At 38.8% G+C, this 16396-nt stretch overlaps 1 protein-coding gene across 9 annotated transcripts in view; it reads right to left on the bottom strand.

The window, feature by feature from the left end:
* auts2a (activator of transcription and developmental regulator AUTS2 a) overlaps positions 1 to 16119 on the bottom strand; it is a 224219-nt gene extending 208100 nt beyond the window's left edge. For 3 of the 9 annotated variants that reach the window (XR_003052957.1, XM_025065796.1, XM_025065802.1), the window contains exon 1: positions 12988 to 16117. Coding sequence is in view for 8 of the 9 variants with exons in the window: in XM_025065796.1 (XP_024921564.1) it covers positions 12988 to 13257 (270 nt within the window). In the remaining variant the exon portion in view is untranslated. Of the gene's footprint in view, positions 1 to 12987 lie in introns of all 9 variants that reach the window. The other 6 variants (XM_025065798.1, XM_025065799.1, XM_025065797.1 and 3 more) reach the window with 3 other exon arrangements.
* Positions 16120 to 16396: the final 277 nt, after the last annotated feature.

Genomic DNA, 16396 nt, shown 5'->3' with positions numbered 1-16396 from the left:
ATTTTAATGTAAAAGCTAATTGTTATTTACCAGGTTTTTTGAGTTTCACTTTTTTTATTTCTCACTGTTTAGTTCCTACAAGAGAGTTTCTAAAATGCTAACGTAGCATAACAACAGCACAGCACAGGTTAGCCGCTCATGTTAAATGCTATTTTGTATCCAAACACGCTCAAACACAGTCTTTGCCACGCTAATGGGACAGTAGCTCAACAAAATGACAACACATAAAACTACAATGTTGGCTCTTTTCAGAAAAAAACGTGTACTTTGCTAAATTATACAAAATTATACACAGTGATTAGTTTTGCATAATTGATAGCATTTACATGCAGAGTCATGTAAAGGACAACAAATGACATGTCTGTCCAGTGTTGACACATTTTCCACCAACAGCATTGGAACAACTGCAGGCTTTCACTGCACCACTTTAATCACTGGTGGGTTTCCTGTTTTTAATTATCTCCAGCAATAACACTTGTAAGTCATAACTGGGCAACACTTAATAAAAACACACACTTACCAACTGCTAATAAATCTGGCAGCACCACACACTGTCGAACTAATTGCTCTGTGCTTTCAAATCTGACCAACATTTACAACCAGTTACTTTCCTCTCACACACAGGCCTGACACACACATTTGTGCACGAACCTCAGTCTCAGTCACTCCTGTTGCTAATCAATATGCAAATTACAAAAAAACTTTTAAAAGTTTATTGGCAGCAGGATGAGATGGGTAAGTTTCAGACAAATAGTGGGGGACGGAGCGAGTCACTGCTTACTCCTTCATTTAGTGTAATAGTCACTGTGCCTGCCAAGCACAAAAAAAGAGTGTCCAGTTTCGCTGGGTAGGCATGTTTTTCAGTGATAAACCTTAAAAGGAAAGTGAGTGTCAAGAAATGCTTGTTAAAATGGGGTTTGAAGAGTTTTTCTACTTTACTACAGAAGCGAGACGAGAGAGTCTAGAAGCTGGATGGAACAAACAACATCAGTGTTGGGTCATTTTCACATTTTTTTATGCAAATAGTGATCAATGCCCCATGTCACCAGTGATATAGCTGCACCGCATCTTAAATCTTAACAACCATGAGTGACTTTACCTCCAGTCTAACACCGTTGCTGTTCTAGAACTTTCTCTCAACAGCATCACATGCCATTGTTACAAAAATATTTGTACCATTTTAATATACTCTTAAATGCATGTGCATGACTTTGTCACAGTTGTTCTAAAGGTCACACATATACAAAAAAATATATCAATTGCAACAAGGAGGTGTAACTTAGCATACATGCTAACAATCAACAACAGTGGGATAAGTGGGAGTTCAGCAGCATCTCTAATTACTGCTGTCAAACAATGCTGTAACTAATCTTGTTATTTTATGTTTATTATATACCTGGCAGGTGAATGACTGAGAATACCATCAGTCTGTGTTACTGTGTGTAATACTGTGCCTTTTCATGCTGCATTTCATTAACACATTTGAAGACATGTCCCAGGAGAGTCATTCTCTCTCTCACTGGACCGATCGCAATATGTAACCAAACAGTTGGCCGCCATTCAGGAACACTCTGCAGCCAACGTCTATCAAGTCAAATGAATAGAAAAGCAAATAAAACTGAGCAGACAAGCAAATTGAACTATATTACAAATTGTGTCTAAATACATTAATTATGCTCATTATCTCGTTGGAAGTTATTATTCTTCAGTGCTAATGCTTTTACTGCCGACAACTCAAATGACAGTTCACATTTCATTAACAGCTTAAAAAATAGCAGCTGCTAGAAAAATCTAGCTGCCAATTAATGCAAGGGTTCGAACAAAACCTTCGAGATCTTTCTTTGTGTGAAATTCATTTATTTCCTTTGTTATAAATAGCTCTCCTATATATTTGTCATGAAAGTTCATGAGAAATTAACAATTATAAGAAGAAAAGATGCCATTTTGAAAAGTGTACACTTGAAATTAAAGTAGAACTTACAGGAAATAACTCCTCAAAGACGTATCAAAAAATCGTTACTATGATGCTAAAAAAAATGAATGGAAGTTGCGATCATCAATATCCTTTCATCTATCCACCCATCAGTTAATATCAGTTAATAAAACACTGATGGTGCAAAAGGGTTTTGCTTAGGCTTGCTCTTAACCAGAGTGGAGGGCAAGAAGCCAGCTTGAAGAGAAATCACATTATATTGTATATATTCAACGATGCCAACTGTTGTTTTCATAAGTATTTTAGAAACTAATATTGACCAAAAAGCCTATTTTGATCATCTTACTCTGACAAAGCAACATTTCTACGATTATCCTCCTCCTTCACCAGGGAAACTGACATCTCGTTTTTGTTTTTTGTTTTTTTGTCTAGCCGAAGCCACTACAGACACTAAACTGACTGATGAGCTAAAATATATCAAAATAATATAAATTATTTTAAGTGCTGCAGCTGAATAGCAGTTTGATCAATACTGTGAAGAGGCCAAGCACAGAGAGACGTGGTCCACTGTGACACTGTATTCAAATGTGGACACTGTAGGACATGTGATGAGCCACCGTGCATTTCTGCAGACACAGTACAATACATGTCAACTGTGATATGTTTTTTTTTTTTTGTTTTGTTTTTTTTTTTCACAGACTGCAGAGCAAGCAGTAAATTATTTTGCTGCACATGGAGCTGTTCCAGCTGCCTTATCCAATGTCAAGTGCCTTGAGGGCACGGAACCAAACTCTCTCCAGATGGTTAGAAACATGAGCTTACGTGGAAACACATTCAGTGTTTTTTTTTTGTTACAGTTGTCAAACATATTTAACAGGACTGCCATAAATAAAACAGGAAAGTTATGGCTATAATGATAAATAAAAAAACTTTAGTCACAGTAAGTGTGACTAATGTGTATTACGGACGCATATTTGCGTACATTTTAAAGAGGGCGCTAAACATAAATTATTTTCTATGTATAAATACAATATATATGTTTATATATAAATTTGTACATAAATATAATACAGCAATTAGCAGATTACTCATACATACACTATAATACATGCAAGCCAATTTTTGAGGATAATACCAAATTGTAACACGATGTAAATAAATATGTTCAGGGTAATCAGATATAGTATATATATTTTCTAGAAACAACAAAGTCCATACGTCTATATTCACATTTTTTTTGTGAGATTTTCTTTTTGGAAATGGCATGTATGATTTATCTGGAATATTCCATCCCTCTGTCACACAAGACAATATATAACACAATAAGTTCACCTCTTAAAAAATACTTTCTTTTTTCGTGACAGAAAACAAATAAAACAATTTGTGAAGATGTGGTAAAAATGAGACATTAATAAATTAATCATGAATTCAGTGTTTGTATTTACATTTTGAAACCAGTCCCATTAATGTGACTAACTACTACTTTCAGGACAAAAAAAGCTGTTATTTATCTATATGTTATAAAAAACAAAACACACCTGAATAAAACTGAATGTGAAGGGAACAGGTTCTGATGAGCACTGAGGATCAAAACACTCAACCAGTAATTATCAGGCACAGCAGAAGGTTCTGGATAAATGCTGTTGCGTTCACAGTGGGTGAATGATCCAACACAGACGTAGATTTTAAGGTTTCCGGAAATCATTCAGTGTCTCTCGGGCTACTGAATCACCATCACTATTACAATCTCAGTGGTAATGTCAATAGCGGTTTAGGCAGCACTAACACACTCTCTCTGTGTAATTGGCAGCCGCGGGATATTGTAGATGCACTGCAGGGAAACTACACAAACAGGGGAAAAAGCAGAAGACCATTGTTAAAGGCATAATACCTTATCACGGGGTCTGCTTGCTGAGTGATAAAGCCTGTGTCTACAGCCAGCAGGCTGCTTCCACTCTTTGTTTTTACTGAGCAGCTGATATTCAGCTATTAGCTCGTAAATCTAACTCCAACATATAATACTGCTAGGATAGAAAAACTGTGTTGGTTAGCACATGCCAATATTTATGAGCTAAATGAACAGAGGTTTGTACATAATTAGCCAAGAGCACGCTGGCATTTAGACAATAGAACCTTTTCACAAAAACCTCCATCACAAATGTATTGAAAACACAGCTCAAAATGAAGCCTTTGAGGAGGAAGTGTGTCCTGGTTCTGAGGAATGTTAGCAGAGCACTGAGTGGGTTGCATCAACTCAGTCAAAAGCTGATGTCATACGACTCCAAGTCCAAACAAAACAAAGACGAAGTAGAAGGTTAGGACGATACAGATAACAAGGTTACCAGTATAAGTACGAAACAAAAAGACACACATCAAGATATTTCTTCATTATTACACCTTTATTTACCTCCAAACCTGGACTGACAGCTACAATGAGCACTCCTCTCAGCTGTTCCCCACACAGACTGATTGTTTAGATATGGTTTTAGCGCATCTATAAGTAGATCATGATCTAACAGTAGATTCCACACATTCCAGTTTGAAAAATCTAATATATTTTTTTATTTATTTGTAGATTACCTTTTACATCTAGTTGCAGATGTCCACTAATCAATCACTGTATTTCTATATGCGATTTACTTTTATATTGCTCGAGAGGAAGTCACAAAAAGACTAATTCATTATTTTTAAAGTACTATATTGACACAACATGACCGTTAATACAGTATGTACTGTATATATGGGCCTACTAAACCAGTGGCCACAGAATCACACTGGATTAAAAAAAAAAGTCTATTATAAGAGTTATATTTTTAGGCTCGATTAGACAGAGATTTTAATTATAACAAGTAAGAAACATAAAACGACAGCTATGATCTACTGACTTCAAAACTCTTGACAGAGTTCACTTGACTTGGAGGATTTGAAAAGCTACTTGAAAAATAATTTTACAAGAATCTTTGTTAACTGAGGAAAAAAGAAGGACCCAGCATTTCAGTGAAGGGTGAAAAGCCAAAGTGATCAGACTCCAATGTCATTTCCATTCAGGGAAACGCTTTTCTCCAGAGCAGTCACTTTCACAGGCACACTGGGGGTGAGCGGGTTACATCATCTGGAGACATTGCCATGAAGCCTTTAATTAGTCTGTCAGTATCATTGATACTGAAGGAGAAACAAATCCATCTTATGTTACAGAGACCCGCCAGAGAAAACGCAGTGTTTCATATTAGCTGTCAACTTTTTTTTTTTTTTTTAAATGTTGCAGAAAGTATAACGGGAAACATTGTACTTCAGAAGTCAGGATAGTGCGAATAAAACTTGTTTCAAAGATCCAGAGCGGCACAGCTATGGGGCAGAGCTTATCTGAAAATGCAGGAATGGAAGCAGATGGAAATCGAAAGAGTGGTAGGCTGGCACACTTTGAAAAAGGATCAGAGAAGAGAAGGAAAATCCTAGGTTCAGAGCTGCAGGTAGAAAACGCAACAGTCTCTGTCTGCCAGTCCAAAGGCCTAAGGTGTAAATGCACATATATAAACACACACACACATGAACATATTTCCAAATGCTCTCTATTAATGTGCACCATGTGCTTAGGCATGAAAAGAATTCTCTCAAGTAGAAAAGAACTGGCCTGATCAAGAGGGCTGTTGCACACAAAAGTACGACTTGAACCACGGCTCTACTTCAGAGATGGTATTTTACAATCTGCCACTGCAAACATTGATCTTTTCTCTCCACACATCTGTCACTACAAGCTGCCAGAACCAGCCGGGAATGGAGAAGAAAATGGCTTTGTCTCAGTGAGCTCTGAGTGCACAGACTGGGAAAATGTATTTTTTCTTAACCATGGCGAGTCAATTACATCACTATAGAGATGTGATTTGCCTGAGCTAATAATTGGATAAGGACACACAGCAGTAGCATTTCAGAGCGGCGTGCTACTTTAACAAGTGATAGGGACGCTGTGCTCTTAGAACCATTAATCCAATGTTCTCCACTGCTGCCAGGGTGCTATTAGCTGTAAATTAGCACTCAATGAGGACATAAAGTGATGGTAAACTTGGATGTCAATTGGTCCTCGCCGTCACGTTGAAATCTCAGCATTAACAGAGCTGTAATCTTGGCAAACACCACAGAATGACACACTGGAGTCTGTGTGTATTTTGTTACATAACAAAATACACAAAAGCAGGACAGCCATGCTACAGATGCACATTCATATACAAAGTAATCACACATGGGAATCGGACAGAAGGTCCAGGCTTTAACAAAGCTTTCACAGACACACACACAAACAACAGAGCTGTGGTTTTTGTTTGTTTTACATACTGTATAATAAAGGTGTTTTGTTTTGAAAAAATAATGAGTCACAAAACATTTTATTTTAAAAGTTTTTAGTTGTAGGAAACCCTAGTTTGTGGGAAACATTTCATAATTACTTAGTTATAATGATGTCATTTTGTGCTGAAGAAAACTTCAATATTTCTATTATGAAATATAGAATGTAAATTGTAAAAACATTAAGAGAATTACAATTAATAACATTTTACTATTTTCACAAAATTATAAAAAAAAAAACCTTGCCTCCATCTAATAAAAAGGATTAAAATTTCTGGACAAAGATAACGTGTATTGACATAAGCTTGTCGCAAATGTAGATTCAAAAAAAAAAAAAAAGAATCTGCATGGATGTCAACACAGCCACAGAGCAGCAGAGTGGAATAAGAGCTTGACTTATCGATTAGAAAGCAGAGACACTCAATGTACTCTGGAAGGAGATCAATGAGGATTTAAACTGGGAGCTGCTCAGCTTTAAGCCCCAGTAAAAACCACATCTGCTAAAATAACAGCACATCCACAGAGGAGACACAAGACAGTTGTGTGTTTGTGTCCAGGTTTACAATGTGTAAGTGTACGTATCCAAACATCCTGGTATGACAGGAGTTCTTTAGTTCACACACGGACAAGAAATCTTTTTCAGCACGATACCACATCTAAGACGTTTTTTTTTCCTCTAGGCTCTCAGATACTGCTAACTTTATATTGTGTCCCCAATACATTAGAAACAACAACGGGAATTTCCACCATAGTGAGCAGAAATCTAACTCCATCGTGCAGATCAGTTCTTGGCTGCTAGTGTAAACATTCTGTTTCCAATCTTCTTAATGTTTGCTGAAACATCAGGGAGAATTTCATTTTTTTTTTACCAAAAGAATTCATATTTCCAAACAAATGTGTTTTGTTAACAGCAGTGAACATGATTTCAGTTTCCAAAGGAAAATAAGTCAAAATACCCACAAATTGTGAGTTATTTCTACTGATTCAGATCTGAAGTCACTGAACGACGCAACCAAAAGTGTGTTGACATAATAATGTTCTTTTGATTTTTTTTATTTACTTAAAATTATCAAGCCATTCAAGAAAGTTCTGTCAGATTAAAAAAAAAAAAAAAAAAAAAAGAGCCTGACTTCTGACTAAGGATTGCCGATGCTCAAGGAGCAGAAAGAGGAAAAAGACGTACAAAGACCTCAGCTTTTCCAGAAATCTTTACTATCAACTTGTTCAAGGAGATCAACGCAGAGAGAGAACAAAAATGGCAGGTGTAGAAAATACAGGTTTTCAAGCTGTGGCGAGAGATGCCTTTAAACAGAGATTGACTTGGTCCAATCTCAGACTGAAGTGTCAGAAAGACAGACGCTGAAGCCCTGCACGGAAATAGACTGTGAGGCTGCAGCTCGTGAAAAACTGCACTTCTGCTGAAGAGACACCTCTGAGGACAGAGTGGAGAAAGATGACACACACACACACACACAGAATGTTAATGTGTGTAATGAGATTGTGACCACGGGTCTGGTGCTTATATTTCAAGGATAAGGAAGAAGACACATCAACAACAAGCACAGCTCTGACAGAGGAGAATGGGTTTAAAAAGCCAGCAGCATATCTGTGTCTGAGCTAGTGTTACGTCGTCCAATAGGAAACTGATCTGAAGTCTGAAGAAGCCAAAGTAATGATCAACGACTGGTATACACACACATGCTCATGACAAATGGCCTATATAATCAGTATCAAATACACATCAGTTCTAACGAGGAGGGCAGACCTCATTTTCAATACCTCAGGAGTCTTTCCAATAACTGAAACACGTTCCCAAACTTTTTCAGCCATGTACCCCTCCTGTATCACCACCAGGTGGTGTAACCAAAGTATGAAGGAGTCACAATGAATAGAATGTTTGCACATTTCTGTTGATCTTGGCCTAACATGTATGTAGAGAATAACTGCACCGTAAATATAAGGTGAAACCACTGTTTTCATTTCATAGGAAAATCTGGTCACAACAGGTGCTGCAGTTCCTGTTTCTCGCTAAATTGCTCAATGAAAAATAAGTTTATAAAAACGGTAAATTTGTATTTACATTTGTGCACTTAGCAGATGCTTTCATCCAAAGTGACTTACAACAGGAGGGTTACCAATCACGCCACATAAGGTGATTGTTATTTAATAAAGTGGGACTTTTTAACTAGGGCTGAAATAGCCTGAAATAGCATAAGGAGAAGGAGAAGGGCAGTACAGGGAAGTGCTGGGGCAGGAGGTGCTCTCTGAATAGATAGTTGCCCCTGTTCTCGTGGTGCTCAGTAGCTCATTCATGTCAGGGTTTACCATATTAGTATTCCAACTTAGCGTGCACTTATAAACACAGGACTGTCAGAAAAACAAAAAATCTTACAATGTTTAAAATCACCTTTAATTCAATAAAAACAGCCTAAAAGAGCAGAAAAGTGCAACAGTGTTCAACTGCATCTCATCAGTGTTATTTATCCCGACCACAGGAACATCCATTGTTGACTTAATTACTGCAGTTGATCCTGTCAGCTAAGGCCACAGACCTTTCCTGTAACTCTAGCCCCACTTTAAATGTCAATAGTCATTAATTAGCTCGACACTATTTGTTATTTGAAGGTCTGGCAACCTGTCAATGACCCCATTATTGTGTTACTTCTCTCTACACAACGCGTCCACTTTCCACCCACATGCACAAAATGACTCAGCTTATTCTGTGGGCTATGACGCTCTACATTACCGCGGCTTAATGTGTCACACCTCCGCGGACAGTGTGGGTGTAACAGATGGGTGTGAAGCTAGTGGCTAAAATTAAACAACCGACCCATGGATCTGGGAAAAAAAAGGAATGGGAAGAAGAATTTCATTCCCATCAAACATGGTGGTGGTGGATCAGCACAGCTGACACCAACTGCAAATGGCAGAAAAACAAAGGCAGGAAATCCTGTGTAAGCATTTCTCCTCCAGCAGACACATGGTTTATGCATGTCCCTATCGTGGACTTTTTGTCAGTGTGATGTCGAGCCTTAAGTGAGAGGTTTAAGCTCTTTGTAAATCTATTGGCCGGCTCTCTGCTCTCCTGGTCAGCCGCTAGTAGTTCTTTTGTTTGGTGCAGTTAAGCATGACATGACAAATCCAGTGTTGGTGTGTGAGCTGATGCAATGTTTTACACTGGACTGAAGCAAATAGAGTGTGTGTTTTCACCTACAGTCACTGGACCAGGCTGAAATGTATGGCAGGAGACAAAAGTGCCACAGGACAAATACATAGTAATACATCTGTAATAAATAGGGCTGTCAATTAACTAATTAACCACAGGGTTAATCAGGATTAGTCATGACTAACCAAGATAAATCTTTCTAAATATGAGCAAAAATCCTGTGTACAGATGGAACAGAGAGACAAATAAAATCTGGTAGTGTTGATGTAATCCAAATAACTACAATAACAATATATTGTTAACATAGAAAACTCTGCAAAACTATAACTCAAAATGTACTGTATCTTCCTAGATTTAAAGTAGAAATTAAGACTATTTTTCACAGTGTGTGTAATTTACATTGTGACAACACGTGTATTAGAATAACATTAGAATATAATGTGTATTACAAACCTGTCTAATTTTAACCAACACATTTACTATTCCAAAGAAAACACCTCTTTTTTCCTCAGGCCTGGAGAAATATCGGCATATTTAAATACACACTACACCCATTGCTAAGCTGAAAGCCTCCTTGTACAATATTCACTGAAACAACTTCAACATCTCCAGAGTCTCATCATGGATGTTTCAGCAGCGAGATTTAAAAAAAAAAGTAATGTTTTCGGCATGCCCAGGAAAAAAAACCCAGCCTGGGAGCAGTGTTGCTGGAGCAGAGCAGTGACAGATGGAGAACACCGGCATAAACCTCCAGGGGTCTGACCACATCAGAATTTAACTTTAAACAGACAGAAAAAGCCTCTGGAGCTGTGATGTGCTTATACACACTTTTATCTACACTCCACACTGAGTCCTAATACGTGACGTTGAAAACGCTAAACAGAAGAGTGGTCGTTTCATAATTAAAAGAACTATATTTCAGCTAAAAGCTAAAAAAAAGTCGTGTTATTGTTATTATCCTGCTGCTACATACATACATGTAAGGGTGCCATTAATATGATCCACAAAAAATAATAAATAAATAACTATGCAAGTAAAATGTGAGACCAGATTTAAACATTGCATCTACATTTGTTCATCTCATTCATGGAAATACATCACCACTTAATATACAGAAAGGTTAGCTAGAAATTCAACCAAAATTCTCTCTCTTATACATTATTTATTGCTCTGACAAAAACGGAATTTAATCAATTCAAAATCCTGGGTTATGAACAAGTGGATGAGGAAGTGTTGTACTTCCCTCCAGTCTAATTTTACATAATGCAATCTTAAGGTCCTTATCTGTTTAAGCCTCTCTGTATTAACCTTAGTCACATTTTAAACACAGTTCAACCAGAGAGATGCTCGCGCAGATAAACTGTGAATCTACAACGCAGTCGCAATTCAATAACGGTTATCTTGCCAACCATCGGACTCACTGCTGAGATGCACTTCAATTCTAACGTGAAATTTCACTGCCAGGACTTTCCTTCCTATCAGTAAATACCATTAGTTTATACAGAATTATTAAACTCAACTGAGGCTGTTCAAATGAGAGAGCTAATTGCGTTAAATTAATTCGTGAAATTAATAGTAATTTTTTTCTAAATTTCAAGTTACACACTTAGGTAATATAATTGACATTTTTCCCATATAAATAATTTCATAATTTGCCAAAAATTAAAACAGGTGTGAAACACCAACATCTCCCAGCAACACACAGAGAACAACATGTCGATTCGTCTCAGTTAAGCTACTGTGTGATTAATCAAATTTAGAAATTGAATTGTTTGACAGATGAAAAACATAATGGACTCAGCCAACGTCAACATTAAGTTTAAAACGCAACATCCTGACAAACAAAGTGTCTCTTCTGAACTTTTTTGTTCTGTAAAAAATAAAAACGCTACTCTGTGTGTTGTTTGCACACTGCAGTGTGAAGTAGTATTAAAAACCAAGGCAGAGAAAATAATGTGAGAATACAAAGAAGGCGAGCAGCGAGAAACGGACACTTTCAGACACCACAGTTTACTGCTGTTGAATTGAGTATCGCAATGAATAGAAATGTTTTATGTTAGAAAAGACAAGGGGGGGGGGGGGCAAATAAGACCACTTTGATGTGGGGAAACGGTTGATGTCTCAGACAAATGTTAACATTGGGAACAAGTGCTGCTGTATAAATCCCTGAGATGGGTCACAGCGGTGAAGCAGAGATCAGTTTTGCGCTGTGTAAGCTACAGAGTGAGTGAGTCTCACAGTTTTACCACAGGAAATCACTCACTCTGACCTTGTCAGGCTCGAGTCAGTATGAAATAAAAATGTGTTGCCCTGGTTTTGAACCAGTGAGTAATCTGTTCGCTGCATGTATCTGGAGTTTGGCACAGCAGTGTAGATGGAGCAACAGAAAGCATGAAGGCATGAACAATCGCTCATAGATCCAGAAAAGGGTTTTAAAATCACTACTGCCTCAAAACAAGGAAATATGTAGAAATAAATAAACTGAATCAAATTTGACGTACTACATTAATTTCATAACTATATGTACCCACTTTTCACATGTATTTACTTTACTCCTCTGTGTGGAGAAAATCCAAAAGAATTTTAAAATTCTCGTCCATCAAGTGGATTAACAATATCTAATCTAAAAACCTGAAAACTAATTTGGTGCTGTTCAAAAGAGAGATGGACGGTGCGGTTTGTCAAAAAAAACATTGTAAGATGAAACTTAACCCGTGGAGAAACCAAAGTCAAAGTAAGAAAGAATCTCATTTAAATTTTGATGAAAGCAGTCTGCGCTGTTGAGAGAAAATAGACTCAGGCTTCAAAGATAGTGATTTTATACGTCTTCACAGATTTAGCTTTAGTAAATGACTGCCTTTTATATAAAAGTTTGGTGATTGGAAATGTTGAAAAAAATCGAATATTTGTCATATTGTAAAAAGGCTTCTTTGGAGAGGCGTAGGTGTTAGGAAGTTTAATGGTCTGCTTTACCCAGTTGCTTCCCTTTGACTCTATGCTGTAAGTTATTATTATAGAGAAATGTAGCAGTTGTAATATGAGTGAAAAAAATGCTTGCTCATGTAAGTCATAATTTAGAGCCATATCATTGGAAGGCAGCCTGCAGCCCGTTTGCATTCCAAGGAAAATGGATAGCCAGGGTGCAATAAATTACTCTAACCCTGAATAAACTGTTGTAACATGGATCAAATTGCTTTTTCACTCCAAAGTGTACCAAAAAAAAACTCAGCAGTGGTTCAGCCAGAGCTGAACATCCCTCATCTGTGGTGAGGCTTTGCAAAAAAACAAAAAAATCTAGTACAAAAAATACAGAATTGTACACACAACAAGTCCAGGCTCTCAGTGATACAGATAGTAATCTCTGGCTGCAGCACAGCATTTAAAGCGACATCTGTTGAACCTAAGCTCACAGAGGAGTAAAGTATGCAGACAGGAGCCAAAACACAGAGTGGACCACAATTATCACACTTAAAGCGACTTTCTGGATTGTTATGCAGATACACATGGTAGAAGATAACAGGCAGGTATTAACATTTGCTTCCACACTTACCTCTAGAGCTTCCAGGGTGACAAAGCCAACAATGGAGAAGCCATCAATGATGTCCTCCTCCGCAGAAGAAGACTCCTTTTTCTTCCTGCGCGGTGGCCGTGGGCGAGACGAGGAGGGTTCCCTCTCACCTTCCTGCTCTGAGTCAGAGGAGAAGCGAAACACTGAATCCTTGACATGGTTGTTCCTTATCCCGTTTGACCTCCTGTCACGATTCCTCTCCGACCTCGACTTTCTCTTCTTGCGTAAGCCGCTGGATCGAGGGCCATCCATGTCCTTTATTAAAAAACCTCCCAACGAGTGCTGGTTTTAGAGAGAATTCAATTCTTCAAGTGCCACACACTGACACTTCAAGCTCCACTGGTGCGAAAAACCCCCTTCAGGAGAACCTCCACGATATCCAAGTGAATGTTATCAATGTACTGGATCCAGAGTAACCATGTAATATCCACCAGCTGAAGCTGCCTTTTATAGGTAAGGCAAACCCGCATTAAGTCACTGAACCAAAGCTATGTTCCAAGCACAGATCCCCTAAGGCAGTCCATCAAATCCTACGACAGGTGTAAAATGATCTATTAAACACAATATCACCAAGCTGTCAATTCCACCAGAGGAAAAGCGTTTTAAGTTAGAGCAAATGACTTGTCGATGAACACGTCCCCCCGCGGTGAGCCGAGCAGGTGAAGCCACATCTTTCTTCAAAAGCGAAACCAGCTCTTCTTACCCAAGGTCAGCAAACTCACCCTCCTGCAAGACAAAGACGAGGAGAGAGAGAGAGAGAGAGAGAGAGAGAAGACAGCAGACATTTGCAACATGTTCACTCAGCAGGTTTAACTGTGCATTCAGCCAATGAGCCATTCTCCAAAAAGGGGCTTCAAACTCCACAGAAGGCTCCTGCCATTCTACACAATGTAAGATGAGTGTTTTATTAAAGTGTCGGGAGTCTCATCTGCAGAGTATACGGCATATTCTCACAGTGCCAGGCCATTAAGTCTGGAGATGAGATGATTATGTGTCCTAAGTGCTCTTTCACTGCTATCTCCGACACTTCTGCCAAGCTTGTAAGCTCAGCTGTGTTGGCAATCATTTTATCCCCTCAATTAATTATGTATCAGCGTTATACTCTGCAGGGTGTCGCCGTTAACACTGCAACATAAACTTCTGTCCATGTACGCTGTGCTGAACATATGCAAAGGTTACGACCTGTAAAGGTTTAAGAGTAAACCTCTGTGCACAGTTCTGGGATATTCATGGTTGGTTTGGAGTTTTAAAATAAAACCTTAATTAAATTAAACATTAAATGTTGTTGCACTTCTGAATGTTATTTTGTCTGAATCAAGTTGCAATAATTTTAATAAAGTTTCACACAGAAAAGCACATTACTATATAAACAATCAATAATAGCATTAACACTGAAGAAAAATACTTGATAACAAACAAAACCCACGTCATTTATACACAAATAATATTATATTAATATAAAACTCTTTAAATATAATAATAATATCTTGGCTAAAATGCTCTCAGAGATACTTTTATTCCGAGATTATTTAGCATATCAGAGCCCCTCATCTAAAACCCAAACATTAAACACACACATTTGCAAATATTCTGCTAATGGACATGCTGATTATATAAACACACTCCAGACTCCATTAAAACACTCTCCATTTCTTGACCGTGCTGCTCAGGGACCCACAACTTTACCGCCGGACACTGAAGGCATGTGTCTGCTCTATGGTATTAAAATGCAGCGTTCAGTCTTATTGTGGACAATTGTCCAGGCACAGATTAGACTCCAGGCCTAAAGCCACTGGAAGTCCTCACTGGCATTGTAGTCTGAAACATATATGGCCTGTGCCCAGAATATCAATTCACCTCCATTACATCACAGACATGGCATTGTACATGGAGCAGAAGTGAATCAACTAACAGCAGCCGTTCCCAACGCCTCAGTCTTCTGACTGATCACGAAGGCTGCTGGACATCACTGAAGACACACACACACATGGTGATTCTTCACACCTATTCTGCAGCAGCTGTCTGTGACATGACTCCATTATCTTTAACTTTGCATTGTCTTCTTGAGCACAGGTTGTCACAGAACGGAGCTCGTCTGTGCCACACATGATGCCTTTACACAATGCAAATGTTTCATACCTGTGCAATCAAAACCATAGGAAAAGCAAATTGCTGACCAATGGACAGCCATCTGTACCATGCTGGAATACCATGACATTAAAGTATGCAGCAACCATTCACAAATATCCCCCCTGCAGGCAGATATTTCACCTTCTAAAAACAGTCTCTAAAAAGACAAATCCACTTCTTTTTTTTACACAGCCTAAATCTTTTTTTTTCTCCATCTGTTTACCACAATCCCTAAACCTTCAACCTGATGCCCTGTGCCAACACACTGCACAAATAAGTCCCCAAATAGCGCTTATGTGTGGTAACTGTGTTGTACAGCACTCGCCCTGGCTTGTGTGGCTCAGTAAAAGACTCTTTGCCTCGTCTTCGCTCACAGTCTCTTTTTGTCTGCCTGTGCTGTCAGCAGAGATCTCAGGCTCTGTAATACAGTCCAGCCCACAGCAGCAGCAGCAGCGGCGGCGGCGGCGGCAGCAGCAGCGGACTGGCACTGCCTCCTGCTCCGGCAGGCTCCGAGCTTCATTCCCACTATAAGACACGCAACAAAAGCAAACCCTGGCTTTTTCCCCTTTCTTTTCCAAAGACACGTCATGCAAAACCAAGAAATGCAAACCCTTGCGAGTGGAGCGAGGGACCTTCCGGACAAGTTGCAGGCCTCCGGTCACTATTAAAAAGAGAAAGCACAACAAGGTTTGGAGCTGGCAAAATAAATCCCGCAGAGGAAAAAGCACGGGGTCTCTCCTCCTCCTCCTCTGCCCAGAGCCGAGCTTCAGGACCCGGGCGCAGTGATACGCCGCTGCCGCAGTGCCGCTTTACTCGCTGCACGCTTCCTCCTCGGCGCAAATAGTGCTGCTGTGTGCTGAAATTCACCGAGTTACACCGCAGAAATAGAACAGGGAGGCTGAGCCGAGGCTCCAGTCAGACAGAAGACACTCTGACATAAGTTTACCGCTTTCTCGGTACATTCCATCCCACTACTTTGTTATGTCTGAAACATTAAATCAGTTAGACAGCCTGGTAACGTCAGGGTCAAACCTTATCATTTTCTAAATACAGGCGGATGTCTTAGTCTACAAACGACAAGCATGACGTAGGAATGCCAGAAAATGAACTAATTAAAAAAATACATTTGAATGCTTAATTATAGTAAACACCCAGCCACGACAACTGTATGAAACCCATGTGGTTTTTGTCTATGGGCTGGTTGTAGTGGGCAACTTGAGTAGGATGTGTTGGCAATTTAAAAAAAAAAACTTTTTTAAAT

This window comes from Cynoglossus semilaevis, chromosome 19 (genome assembly GCF_000523025.1).
Source record: "Cynoglossus semilaevis isolate Cse_v1.0 chromosome 19, Cse_v1.0, whole genome shotgun sequence".
NCBI classification, from domain to species: domain Eukaryota; kingdom Metazoa; phylum Chordata; class Actinopteri; order Pleuronectiformes; family Cynoglossidae; genus Cynoglossus; species Cynoglossus semilaevis.
Note: the sequence above shows the minus strand (reverse complement) of the source record. Positions and strands in the feature narration are given on the sequence as shown.